The 12,784-nt window shown below is 38.6% G+C and overlaps 3 protein-coding genes across 13 annotated transcripts in view; 2 read left to right on the top strand and 1 right to left on the bottom strand.

Moving 5' to 3' along the window:
* Nucleotides 1-2,942, top strand: part of hps3 (HPS3 biogenesis of lysosomal organelles complex 2 subunit 1) — a 10,988-nt gene extending 8,046 nt beyond the window's left edge. For all 6 annotated transcript variants that reach the window (XM_008338305.3, XM_025065375.1, XM_025065378.1 and 3 more), the window contains 6 exons: nt 65-262; nt 376-579; nt 676-780; nt 1,191-1,394; nt 1,490-1,577; nt 1,660-2,942. In XM_008338305.3, coding sequence (XP_008336527.1) covers nt 65-262; nt 376-579; nt 676-780; nt 1,191-1,394; nt 1,490-1,577; nt 1,660-1,787 — 927 coding nt within the window. In that variant the 3' untranslated portion in view covers nt 1,788-2,942. The remainder of the gene's footprint in view (nt 1-64; nt 263-375; nt 580-675; nt 781-1,190; nt 1,395-1,489; nt 1,578-1,659) is intronic.
* A 148-nt stretch (nt 2,943-3,090) lies between these two features.
* On the top strand, nt 3,091-10,405 carry LOC103399664 (uncharacterized). 6 transcript variants are annotated; one of them, XM_017031273.2, is made up of 9 exons: nt 3,091-3,959; nt 5,262-5,312; nt 5,400-5,576; nt 5,714-5,755; nt 6,092-6,213; nt 6,886-7,051; nt 7,318-7,443; nt 8,158-8,201; nt 8,504-10,405. In XM_017031273.2, exons 1-9 carry the CDS (start codon nt 3,696-3,698, stop codon nt 8,517-8,519), a joined length of 1,008 nt encoding a protein of 335 aa, XP_016886762.1. In that variant the 5' UTR covers nt 3,091-3,695; the 3' UTR covers nt 8,520-10,405. The 6 variants fall into 6 exon arrangements, with proteins under 6 accessions (XP_016886762.1, XP_016886760.1, XP_016886759.1 ...); XM_017031271.2 differs by having other exon boundaries at nt 8,500-10,405; XM_017031270.2 differs by having other exon boundaries at nt 8,158-8,211.
* LOC103399629 (mucin-2-like) overlaps nt 9,599-12,784 on the bottom strand; it is an 11,304-nt gene continuing 8,118 nt past the window's right edge. Inside the window, exons 3-5 of the mRNA XM_008338289.3 lie at nt 11,422-12,224; nt 11,263-11,348; nt 9,599-11,175 (exon numbers count right to left, since the gene is read on the bottom strand). Coding sequence (XP_008336511.3) covers nt 11,110-11,175; nt 11,263-11,348; nt 11,422-12,224 — 955 coding nt within the window. The 3' untranslated portion in view covers nt 9,599-11,109. The remainder of the gene's footprint in view (nt 11,176-11,262; nt 11,349-11,421; nt 12,225-12,784) is intronic.

The following is a 12,784-nucleotide window of genomic DNA, read 5'->3' as shown; positions in this document are numbered from 1 at the left end:
CCCCCCCCCCCCCCACTCTCCCTTCTCTCACCCTCACTCTTTCTCTGGGTACATTTGGGTTCAGATGCTTCTGGTGTATGGTTTCATCGAGGAGCCCAGGTTGCTGATTCACGGTGGAGGTGGAGGCTCCCAGGCATACGTCCGCCCCACAGCCCTGACTCAGCAGCTGGCAAAGTCCCAGCCAGGCCTCCTGGTGGCCGGCATGGTGGCTCTACACGAGAACAACAAGGTTCAGCTGGAACAGGCGGACGGTGTCTTCAAGGTGTGTTTTCATTTGGACTTTCTTGGCCTTCATCAGCAGTTGAATACAAGATAATCTGAAAAAGGATAGCAGAAAAAAATATGTTTTTGGAATGTGTGTGTGTCTGTGTGCAGGAGCTGGGCTGTGAGAACTGCCTCCTGGTGGATTTCTGGGAGGCAACACTCATGGCTTCTTCACAGGACGCCGTCATCCAGGAGCTTCTGTTCAGACTCACCTCTGTCTACATTGATCGACTGTTGTGCACTAATCCTGATAAACGCTCCATTTTCCCTCAGTCACCCCTGAGACACAAGTCACTCAAAAGCGCAGATGATTTGGTACGTTCATGCCGTGTTTATAATTCACAGATATTTTTTTCAGTGCATTTTAATTCAAGTTAAATTTCACTTTGAAAACATTTGTCCTTGTTTCAGATCAACTCATGCTCCCATTACGGTGCCTTGTATCCATGGCTCATCATTCTCTGTCCTCCTTACACTACCAGCTGCCTACACCAGGAGGCGTTACACAAACTGCAGGTAATTTGACAAATGTGGCCTGGAAGCCAGATGTAAAATGCTGGGTTTTTTTCTAACCAGTGACGTCTTTTAGAAGGTTACTTTGAATGGCTGTCTGTCACAGTGTCAAATTGTATATTTTTTAATATGTATTGGTAATCCAAATATTTTGTCTATTAAATATATATATAATATAACCAAATATTATCTATTATCTATTGGCAATTTCTTTAATATGTCTAAAAAGTAGTTTTTCTTTGTTGGGTTTTGTGAATTTAGCCAAAAAAAAAGTCTAGATATTTTATTGAAATGTAATAAAACTTTAACCTGTAAAATACAGAGATTGATAAAAAATATTTATTTTAAATGCAAGATTTTTGTTAATTTTTATTATTATTAATATTTTACATATGTGTCTTTCTCACCTTCAGTCTCTGTTGTGTGGTCCTCTGTCTGTTGGATTCGTCCTGCCTCTGCTGGAGCGACTCTCAGACGAAACCATGTGGGGCTTCAGTCTGCACCTGCTTTGCGAGACCAGAAGGGGGCGATATGACAGCAGCATTGGAACGTTGTTAGACCGATGCCCTCAGGCCATTATAGCATACGCTAATCATCACCTACAAGACAAGCACTTGGTAATATACTTACATTTACAAGAATCATACCTAAATTATTATTTGCATTTATGGACATAGGTTAAAGTCTAGTTTCCATGACGATCTGTCCATAGGAACTGTGGTGGCAGAAGCTGCTGCCAGAGCTTTGTAATCGGACCAGAGCCTCTGCAGACAACAGCATCTTATTGGCTGCTCTCAAAGGTAGAAAAAAGCCAGGCATTTTATGTGAACAATATTTAATTTATCAAAGGATATTTAGTGTTCTGTGTTTATTCGTCAACAGAGACACTGGTGGTGGTTGCCGCGGAGACCAATCCCACCCAATTCCTGGAGCTTCTACCTGATGATGGCACAGCGTCATATTTTCTGCCTCACCTGTTGACGTGTACCCAAAAACACCTGCTGGCCTGACACACACGCACACGAACAAAGACAAACTAATTTTCAAAGATCTGCACAAATCTAAGTGTTTGGAGTTTTTCTTGTAGTAAAACACTGGGTGAATGACAAACACGCTTAAAAACGCAGTAATTATTAATTATTATTTAATTTCTCAGATTTGTTTGGCCACTTGTCCAACTTTCTCACACACCTTTCTCCCTGCCAACACATCCCCATCCCCACTTTGGTCAGACCAAAACACAGTAGTTAAATCACTGCACATTCATATATTTATAAAGAACTCTCCTTCAGACTGATCAGTATATCAGTATTAGGCAGTCTGCAGTCCATATCCTGAACAGATAAATATCAACATGCCATTCTGTTTCACTTCATCACAGCTTAGTGAATGTGAATAGTTTGTTTTAAAGCCTAGATTAATTTTCAGGATGGTTGAACACATGATTGACAGAAATCAGGCCGGCTTCCAAAAAACAAAACAAAAAAAAAAACAGTGCAACATTACTGTTTCCAGTAAATACTCCTGCGATATCTGACTGAGATCCAGAGTGTGTATCAGGTATGTAAGCTAAAGACAGAATGTGAGGTCCTGGTGTTTGCTGTCATACAGTATTGACAATCTCACTATTTGTGTTACCAACGGAATGAAGTGTGACTGCACCTTGTGACATCGAGACGTCACGTCAGACTGTGTTGTTTATGGTCCGTCAGGAATGTCAAACAGTATCAATAAAATACACAAAACACACCTGATTTAAAACTTCCAGCAGCCACTGTGTTGTTTCCTGAAAAGGAAAAAAAACATTTCGGAACCAATGTAAAATAGTGAATATAAAAACATTTTAAATCGCAAGTTTATGCTCCAATAGGTGAAACCAGGTGTTTGTTTTTTCAATTAAAATTATAAATTGACCAAAATTACAGATGTACAAACAAAAACAGTTTTTCAAGTTTCATTCTTCAGTGATTATATCCACAAGCCTAAACATCAGTCCTTAAAAACACAAACTTTAAATCATTGTCAGACTTCCTTCATTTTTTTTCCCATTCCTACAGTAATCCTGTCTCACTGTATATGCAGCTGTCTAAAGTATTCTTTTAAAAAGCTTGGAAAATGTTTCCACTTCCAAATGTTTTCACTGATACAAATAAAAAGTTATGACTGAGGGTTTATATTAAGGTTATTTATAAAATGTGACCAATGTTTCTCACAGATTTTTGCATTACCAACACAGTAAGAACTAGAATGAAAATAACTGTAAATGGACTGGATATTTAAAGCTGTTTCAGTGTCACAGGAAGGAAAGTGAACTCCTTGTCATTGTGACACAGCTCACCACTGCACAAAACCAAATGTGACCTCTGCTTTTAACCCATCACCAAAGTGAACAGGGGGCAGCTTTAAGCACCCGGGGAGCAGTGAGTGAGGACGGTGCCATGTTCAGAGCACCTCAGTGGTAACCTGAGTATCGGGTCAGACTTCCTGTGGGTCAAATAAAGCAATCAGTAATGTTGAAGTGATCAATAAAGTGATTCATTTATCAGCACCGAGATAGAACAGTCGACTAAAGACGTTTGATGTTTGTTTGTTTGTATTTTATCATTAGCTCTGACTGAATCTATACTCTAAAGTTTAACTGTTTTGTATCTTTGAATCAATTTTCAGCCAACCACAGCATTCAAACAAGCCTTACAACTGTGGACGGAACCAATCAAAGGCAAGAAAGGATGATTTTCAGCCAATTAGAGCTTAGAACTCTGATAGAGCTCACCTTGAGGTAATGAGAGCTCAGATGTTTGGAAGGTCTGCTGCAGGACAGAGGAGAACACCAGTGATTTGTTTGTCTTGTGGGGAGTAGAAGAAGAAGAAGAAGGAGAAAAAGGAGGAATGGAAGCAAGGCTGGAACAGTTTGATGAATGAAGGAGAAGACTGAGAGGAAAGAAGGACATCAACAACCTTGGGGGACAGTGAGGACTGCTCAGAAAAAGCAGAGCAGCAATTCAGAAACGACAGAAAGATCAGAATTGGGTCAGATTTGTGGAAGCATGAAGCTGGGTGAGAAGAAGACGGTGCTGCTGGCCTTCAGGGAAAACATTGAGATGAAGTTGTTTTCTTCAGACGAGCCCTGTGTGGTAATGCCGACCACTGAGGAGGAGGAGGAGGAGCACAGCTTCAACCAGGTGAGTCTTCAGTGTTTAACGCACACGATGATTGGAGAGTATCTTAGTGCGATTTTCATTTTAACTTTTACGGAGGCTTAGTTAATGGCTATTACAGTCCTCTCTATATATGCATTTATTTATTTATTTTAATTTAGGCCTTTAGGCACCGCTAATATCCTGGCCTCGAAAAACCTGAGTAAGTGTTAAATTGTCCCAGTTAAATCCAGAACATCAGCTTCTCATCTTTCCATGTAAAAAACAAACATATTTTTGTTACCAAGTTGCAGAATAAAAGATGAAACACAGGCTGGTCTCAGGTCAGTCCAAAGGACCAATGTGGCCTTTAAGTTGAATCTGGCCCTTTAAATATAAAGGCTGGAGGAAATGGTTAAAAAAAAACAACCAAGTCCATGGTTTAACTTCTCTAAGTCATATCATATTATTTTTCTTTATTTTCTTACTCCCACAGAGGAAAATCCCTCTGCACTGACGCTATCTGTTAAACAAACACTATAATCCTGAGATTAGAATTTTTCACCACCAATTATTTCACTGTGTTGAGGCCATGAATAAACTGAATAAACTAAATCAACGTTTTACCTGTTATTGGGCATTGTAAGCCCAAATGCAGGTCTTACAGGCTTGAACTGTTTTCACTGTCAAAAAAGTCTTTATTGTCATTGTACAGAAACAGTCGATTCACTTGGTTCATCCTGACACACACTTGCGATCTGTTATCAAAATCACCCTTTTTCTTTTTTGGGGGGGGACGTGTTGGCCTTTGGAAATGTTTGGTTTTTTTTTTTTTTTTACATTCCTCATAACTTTGAAATACGTTGCCCAGGATCGCTCTTTTTGTGTGTGGAAGTTGAATTACGCCAAACGTCTTGTTTTATGTGAACACTGAAGAGTGCAAAACCGTGACTCGACAAAGCAAGTTGATAAACGCCGTCATGGTACCTCTTAATTCTGATTGTTGGCTTTAGGTTTTGTTAAGCCAGACTGTGAATACAAAGCCTGGTTATGTTAATCCTCCTTCGCAGTACAGGCCTCTGGTGAACTGTGGTCTTAAAAACCAAAGATTTAAATAAACATGGTTTTTATTTGTTAGTGCAAAATGATTCTGCAACTCTCAGTAGGAGAGAAATCCCAGTGTTATGGAAGAACACAGAAAATCACGTCACTGTTTTCAGGAATGCTGTCTCTAAACGTTGGCTTTCTTTAATGTTTTCCCAGCAAGTGTGCCCTTTGTGATATTTACATAAAACAAAGGCTCAGTCGAACTGAGTGTTCTGCCTTCATCTGATGATCTGTTTTCAGAGTCCACAGACCAGAAGGACCAGAATGCACTGGGAACAGAGAAGTTCAAACGTGTGTATCCGTGTGATTACTGCTTTGAATATTACTGTAACTGAAATCTGTGTCATAAGTCGCATGACCTCCTCCTCCTGACCTCAGAGAAACCGGGAGCACCCCCTGGATCCTGATTCTGAGGAGTTGTCCGAGTCTGACGATGAAGTCCAGATCCGATCCAGGTCCCGGGTCGAGCCCAAATCAGAGCTGCCTGCTAGTCACGTGACTGTGCACGGCTCGCCAGTGTCTGCCTTAGGAGAAGAAACTGAGATAGAAATGGAGGTTAGAGAATTAGACATTAATAAAAAATAATTTAATAAAAATGAAATATTTTTTTTGGAATAAATTGATCAAATTATTTTAATCCGACTTTGAATTTGATGCCTTCACATATTTGTGCATTTTTTCCTGTTCTGCAGGTTTTTCCTCCCCTCATGGTGTCAAAGAGTAAAATACTGGAGGTAAAGTTGAGCTGCCCTTCACGTGGTCATGTGGTTACCTTACCTTGTACTGATGGCTTAAAGATTTTTTGTTGTCAACTATTTGCATAAAAAATTAACACATTGTTGCAACAACACTGCCGACCTACAGTAACTGGGGTGAAAGTCAAAGAAATTACTCTATTACTCTGAAACAGTTTTTTTTTTTTTTTTTTTTTTTTTTTTAAATGTTGAGCATTCGGACCATGTACAACTGCAATGTTTTAGAGAAAAATGAAAGTGAAACTAGAATGACGGCTGCAAAGTACACCAGTGCAGTGCTGACTGTATGCTGTTTGTTTGTGTGCGTGTGTGTAGCAGCCACAGAGCAACAAAGCAGGTTGTGTCAAATGGAAGAGGACGACGCCACGTAGGACAGGCCTAGTGGTCAAAGATGTTATCTGTCTGCACGAAGAACACGGCCTGACACAGTTGGAGAGGTGAGAACCAACCACTACAGTGTGTCTCCTGTCACGTCTTTACAGGAACACTTCCTTTTAAAGGGTTTTTCCCAGAGCATTTACAAGAACACCTACTGGTCTGACTGGAGTGACATGTCAACCGTTCCCAGTAGTAACGACATGTCCTTTCAGAAGATTGTTGAAAGTCTTCCTTCTTGTCAAGAAACACAGAACCGAACTGGCCTAAAAAAAATTAAAACATTTACTAATAAAACATGATGACATGAAAATATCAAAGTCAAAATTTTGTTATACATTTTAAATTTTATTTCTTAATTTCTTGCTGTGGATTAGTATAAAACTGAGTTTCAGTAGTTGCAATTTTTGGTCAAAAGGTCAACTCACGAGAGAATATGGAAAAGAGTTTCATGTGTCATGGTATCAGGTGGTCAGGAGTGGCAGAAAAGCAAAGTAGAGCGGTGCAGACCATGTAATGATAAAGGTATTGGTGAGGATTCAGTGGAGGAGAGCGCTTCAGCTTAGCAGTGAGACTCTTTGTAATAATGACTGACAGGTGGAGTTTGAAAGTGGTGCCACATGTTGATGGGATCCAAAATAATACAATATTTAGATTCTTAACCTTGTGGACAGAAACACTAATAATCCTTTATTTCCTGGGGAGGGATGTCTATAAAATATCTGTCCCCACAGATACGTCGTTCCACAGGTCGAAGAACAAGTCGTTCCAGGAGCTTCAGGAATGACCGCTCGAATCACCGTAGACTGCGCTTGGTCCACCAAACAGATGGAGAGTCGACTGGTTATGACCTTCAGAGGGAAACAGTCAGGACAAAGAGTCTCCTTTGTTTATCTTCAGGTATGTGTAGTGAGTTCACAAGGAGTGAGTTCAGGCCTTGAATGTGTCTTTTTAGATCAGATCAGTGTTTTGTTTTTTTTGTTTTGTTTTTTTTAATTATTATACATTTCAGGTGAACCCTATTAGAATTCTGGACGACACCAAGGTTGAAAAACACTGCTTTAGATACTACTACCACAATGTTAAACCTCCCATTAATCTACTCAAACGAACGAAAAGTTGGCCACCCCTTGAATTGACATGTTTGGGGTTTTTTTTTTGTTTAGAGTCTTCCAGGCTCCAAGGTTCTATTTGTTCCAGAAACACCTGCAGAAGGTTGGACAGGAGAGCAGGTCCTGAGGATTTCTGGACACGGCCCTCTGTATGTCCTCGCCTACCTGGATGTCCAACAGGTGAACAACACAGATTTGTGTCCTTCCTGTTGCTTCACTGAGCTACAGTGGCAATGGTTCTATTAAATACAGTGAAACCTCGAGATACCAGTTTAAGCCATTCCACAACAGCACTCGTATGTCGATTGAACTTTCTCTGTTAAAAATAACTAAAAACCAATTCATTTGTTCTAGCCCCCCAGAAATATACTATTAATTAATTAATTAAACTACCATCTAAACATCAAAAACATAAATATAAACAAATATATTGATAATATAAAATAATAATAATTAAGAAAACATTTTATATTATTGTATTATAAAAATGGGTAAAATAACCCAGTGAGGGACAGTGAGGGAGACAGCGCCACAGTGTGTCAAGTGTAAAAATGGAGCTGGGTTGAGCACTGGTAACTCGATGTTTCCTCGTTTCATGAGGAAAATCTTGCAAAAGTTGCTGACTCGTAACTTGGAAAAGTCGTATTTCGGGCAGTTCGTATCTCGAGGTTCCACTGTATTACAAACGTTTAATGCAACACATCGATGTCTGAGAGATTCAATCTAGAAACTGTAGTCGTGTAAGTGCCGGCCTGTTTTACATGACAGATTCAACTTGTGTTTTTATTTCCTTGTTAGACTCAAAAAAAAACAAACAAACAAAAAAGATAGCATCAAAATATTTAACTTCTTCTGTTTTCAATGACTGCAACAATGATGCTTTTGTCTTAACAGACGGATTCTGAAAAATCTGCCAACGTGTCACCTGAGAGAAACAGGTCAGACAAGGTATCTGTGTATCAGGTACTTAATATATGTCAAGAAGAAGATAGAAAAATAGTTTATTATACTGTATCTGGTTTTTTTTTAAAAACTAAATCGTTAGCTATTTCTCTTTATATTTATTAGTCCCTAGTTATAACATTTTATCTCTGGATTTTATTTACAGTAGTTTTTAATTATTTGATTTGACCGTTTGGATTCTTTCGTCGTTTATCATTTCCAGGAAATGTTTGTTAGAAATGATGGAGTTACTGCCTAATTTAGAATCTCTGTAATTTTGTCTTCTCTGGTCAGGAAGATTTGCTCTGAGGTGAGCACAGGCAGTTACAGGAGTGAAGATAAAAAGATAAGAAGATAAGGCGCAGCATCTTGGTTGAGAACCGTCAAGTTGCGCTGACTCTGCAGAACAGTTCGAAACACTCAGCACAGTTTCAACTGGGGAAACAATGGTTACTAGATGAAATAGTGGTTCCAAAAACCTCAGCCTTTTTCTTTTGTTTTGTTTTTCTTTTAAATGGTAGGTTATAAAATTGAACTTTTGAGATTTTTATAGCTAGACTTTAAAAAAAAAAGACATGAAAATGCTTATTTAAAATGATGAAACAAAATACTATAGGTCCCACATTTCTGCTCTAATTGTATGGAATAAAAAGTATTCATTTTTCATAACAACAATAATGACAATGTGCAATAATATTGTCATATAAAAGAAAAAACAATCTATTGTACCAATGCATTTTATTATTTTATGTTTAAATAAATTATTGAATAAATATGCCATTAATTCTTTTCACCTTTTGTGTGTTCTGGTGTATGCATGATACAGTATACAGACACAAATTCCAGTGAATACTAGTTACATTTTAGTTAGTTACCAAGGAAAGTATTTATTGTGTCATTAAAGTAGCTTGTTGGTGAAGACAGTAACTGCTGTGTATTTTGTTAAATATAACATTTGTTAAATGAATGTAATAGAACAAGGGGTGTCCCACTCATTTTAACTAGGGGCAGGGGGGCACATCAATAACACAGTTCCCCTTGAATGTCCGGTTTTAAATGGAAGACTGTATCGAAGGTATTAATAAATGTTTCTGCAGTTGATTATTATTTATTCAAGTTACAATTATAAGTTTTATTGGTGTAATTTTCTTTTTTACAGAGATGAAGGTAGTGTTTTGGTTTTTTTTTAATTCACCAAACCAGAAACTGTAGATCTTGAAATTCGTTCTCCCTCCCAAAGCTGAAACAGATCTCTGAGTTGTTTGAGCGTTCTGTTTCCATACACACATTTATTCTTTGTGCTCCATGGCAACAATTGTCTGTGACTGTGAACACACCACAGCTCTTTAATCTGAGATCACTCTCATAACCACAAAACGTTCTTTTAAACACCTTCAGCATATCTTACATCACTCAAGGGTGTTTTATTTAATTACAAAGACTTAAAGATTACATAAAATGTATTTTACGTACAGTTGAAAACAACATGTTCACGTAAAACAAGATCAGATTTATTTATTTAAAACAATGTAAAGCAGCATTGGTTTTTTTACCCAACAATTCATCCTTACATTAAAGATTCAAGAATCTTTTGTTGTGACAACAAAAAATAACAAATGTGCTTTATAATCAATGTACAGAAATGTCAGTGCATGAAAAGAGTGTTAAGTAATTCATTCATTAATCACTAGTGATGTGTCGGATCCATGATTCTAGGTACTCATGAAACAATTAAATGCTAAGATTGGGTATAAAAGCAGCAACCAATACAGGTCATGTCTCGTCACTTTGTGCACTGTGTCATAGAAGAAGTTTACTTTGAACACATCGAACTACAACAAAAGGTTCCAACATTGTGTTTATATATTTAGCTAAGTGAATGGCCCGACTTTTGTAGGCTGTATGGAAAGCACTAGCTCCAGTATTTTTTGTCTTCTTTTCTGATAAATGTTTAACTGAACTACCAAAATGACAAATCAGATTTTATCACACTGTTGTCCCTGAAACCACCTTTTCTGAAAGTGAGGTTGGGATCAGTGATAATAATGCCAATGTGGTCAACTTTGGATGGGACCTGTGTGGGCCTGCAGCCATGTGTTGAAACCCGGCAGACAAATTCTGGGTTAGGATACAGCAACACACGAAACAATAAATATATTTACAATTATTCATATTGATTCAAGTAAAACCAAAGCTACACGTATCCTGTTCACATAAAAACAAGTGCTAGTAGTTCAGGCCAGTTTGTCTACTCACAGATCACATAAACTCCACGTGTTGCCTAATACAGTCTACCAGTGATAAACTGGAAAGTCAAGTCATATGTAAAAATGAATCACTGATTATCAGTGTCACATAAATTTACCCTCTGTTGACAATGACATTCCATTTCCCTCCTATATGGCTACTCACATACCTGGAATCAGGAAGTTATCAAGTTTATTGCTGCTAAATGTTTTGCATGACATTTACTTGTTGGCGTGTAAGGAAAGAGGAGGGAAAATCGTGAATGGAATGGAATGTTCTGGTAACTGCAGCCACGTCACTGTGCCAGCTTTTAATCAAAATACAAAGGCAGAGCAAGTGATGCGGTTGACAGCTCTCATTTCTTAGGTTTGCTTTCACTTGTTCATGTACAGATAACATCACACTTGATACTAGGGTGCACTTCCACTGTTTAAAGTAATTAGATGTGCAATAAACTGTACAGTACCAATATTTTTGGGGACTCTTTTTCAAGCAAAATATCAAAGTTGGTATAACAATGATTTTTTTTTTACACCCGGAGTACAAAGAAATATTCGATGTAAGTATGACCACACTGAAGGATGGTCCAACTGAAGATTTACCGGTGCAGGCTTTTTATAGAGCATGTTGACAGTTTCTGTCCACTTCAAAGTAATATTATACTCTTTGGACATTTTTCATGCTGACTGTGTGAGCTGTGCCCTCGAGGACTTGTCGAAAAAACTGAAAGAAAAATAAATAAATACTGGATTTAATGGGATGAAGAAGTTTAACTTAAAAAGTATTTCACAATTGTTTTACATACTGTACCTGAGTCACAAACTCCTCAAGGGATTCATTGGTGAGTTCATTATTGGAACTAATTCGCATCTGAAGTCTGGCCACAATAAAGGGTCCTGTAGAGGTTCACAGTTTACTCTATGTTAGTATATCACTGTGTTTATATATTGCTAAATACTGGTGTCATACCTTGATTTATTGTAGTAGCTGTTGAGCTACGTAAAGATGTTGCAGGAGTTGTAGTTGGAACCGGTGATGACATCGCATAAGTAGTACTTATTTGAGGAGATGTTGAAGATGTTGAAAGACGAGTTGTTCCAGCTTGAGTTGTAGCTATTGTTGTGGTTAAAGGCTGAGGTATTGTTGTGACCTGAGCTGTACTTGCTGATGTGGTAGTTGTTGCTGGAGTTGTTTCAAGATGTGATGCTGTAGTTCTGGATACAATGATTGTTGGAGTTGGAGTTGAAAGATGAGTTGATGATGTGACTCGATTAGTTGATAAAGTTGTTGATGATGTAGTTGATATAGTTGTGGCTGGAGCTGTTGATGAAGACTGACTTGTTGATGAGACTGGAGTAGTTGATGTAGTTGTGGTTGGAGCTGTTGATGAGACTAAAGCAGTTGTTGTTGTGGGAGCCGTTGTAGTTGTTAGAGGCTGGATTGTGGGTGTGGTTTGAGAGGATGTTGTTGCTGAAGTTGCAGTCATTGTAAATGGAGTCGTTGAAGACTCAATTGTTGATGAAACTGGAGTAGTTGATGTAGTTGTGGCAGGAGCTGTTAATGAAGACTGACTTGTTGGTGATACTGGAGTAGTTATTATAGTTGTGGCTGGGACTGTTGATGAGACTAAAGTAGTTGATGGTGTGGGAGCCGTTGTAGTTGTTAGAGGCTGGATTGTGGGTGTGGTTTGAGAGGATGTTGTGGCTGAAGTTGCAGTCATTGTAAATGGTGCTGTTGAAGACTCAATTGTTGATAAGACTGGAGTAGTTGATGTAGTTGTGGCTGGGACTGTTGGTGAGACTAAAGTAGTTGGTGGGGTGGGAGCCGTTGTAGTTGTTAGAGGTTGGATTGTGGGTGTGGTTTGAGAGGATGTTGTAGTCATTGTAAATGGAGTTGTTGAAGACTCAATTGTTGATAACACTAGAGTAGTTGATGTAGTTGTGGCAGGGGGTGGTGATGAAGACTGACTTGTTGATGACACCGGGGTCGTCGTTATTGATGATATTGGAATAGTTATTATAGTTGTGGTTGGAACTGTTGATGTGACTAAAGTAGTTGATGGTGCCGGAGCGGTTGTAGTTGTTAGAGGCTGGGTTGTGGGTGTGGTTTGAGAGGATGTTGTAGTCATTGTAAATGGAGTTGTTGAAGACTCAATTGTTGATAACACTAGAGTAGTTGATGTAGTTGTGGCAGGGGCTGGGGATGAAGACTGACTTGTTGATGACACCGGGGTCGTCGTTATTGATGATATTGGAATAGTTATTATAGTTGTGGTTGGAACTGTTGATGTGACTAAAGTAGTTGATGGTGCAGGAGCGGGTGTAGGTGTTTG

Source organism: Cynoglossus semilaevis, chromosome 2 (assembly GCF_000523025.1).
Source record: "Cynoglossus semilaevis isolate Cse_v1.0 chromosome 2, Cse_v1.0, whole genome shotgun sequence".
Taxonomy (NCBI): Eukaryota; Metazoa; Chordata; class Actinopteri; order Pleuronectiformes; family Cynoglossidae; genus Cynoglossus; species Cynoglossus semilaevis.
Note: the sequence above shows the minus strand (reverse complement) of the source record. Positions and strands in the feature narration are given on the sequence as shown.

Excerpts from the sequence above, each read along its gene's own strand:
- LOC103399664 (XM_025065380.1), top strand. The coding sequence starts at position 3,696 with ATGAAGGAGAAGACTGAGAGGAAAGAAGGACATCAACAACCTTGGGGG. Across the intron at positions 7,052-7,317 it reads TCTCCTTTGTTTATCTTCAG|AGTCTTCCAGGCTCCAAGGT; the intron begins GTATGTGTAGTG and ends TTTTTTGTTTAG. Across the intron at positions 8,227-8,503 it reads ACAAGGTATCTGTGTATCAG|ATTTGCTCTGAGGTGAGCAC; the intron begins GTACTTAATATA and ends CTGGTCAGGAAG.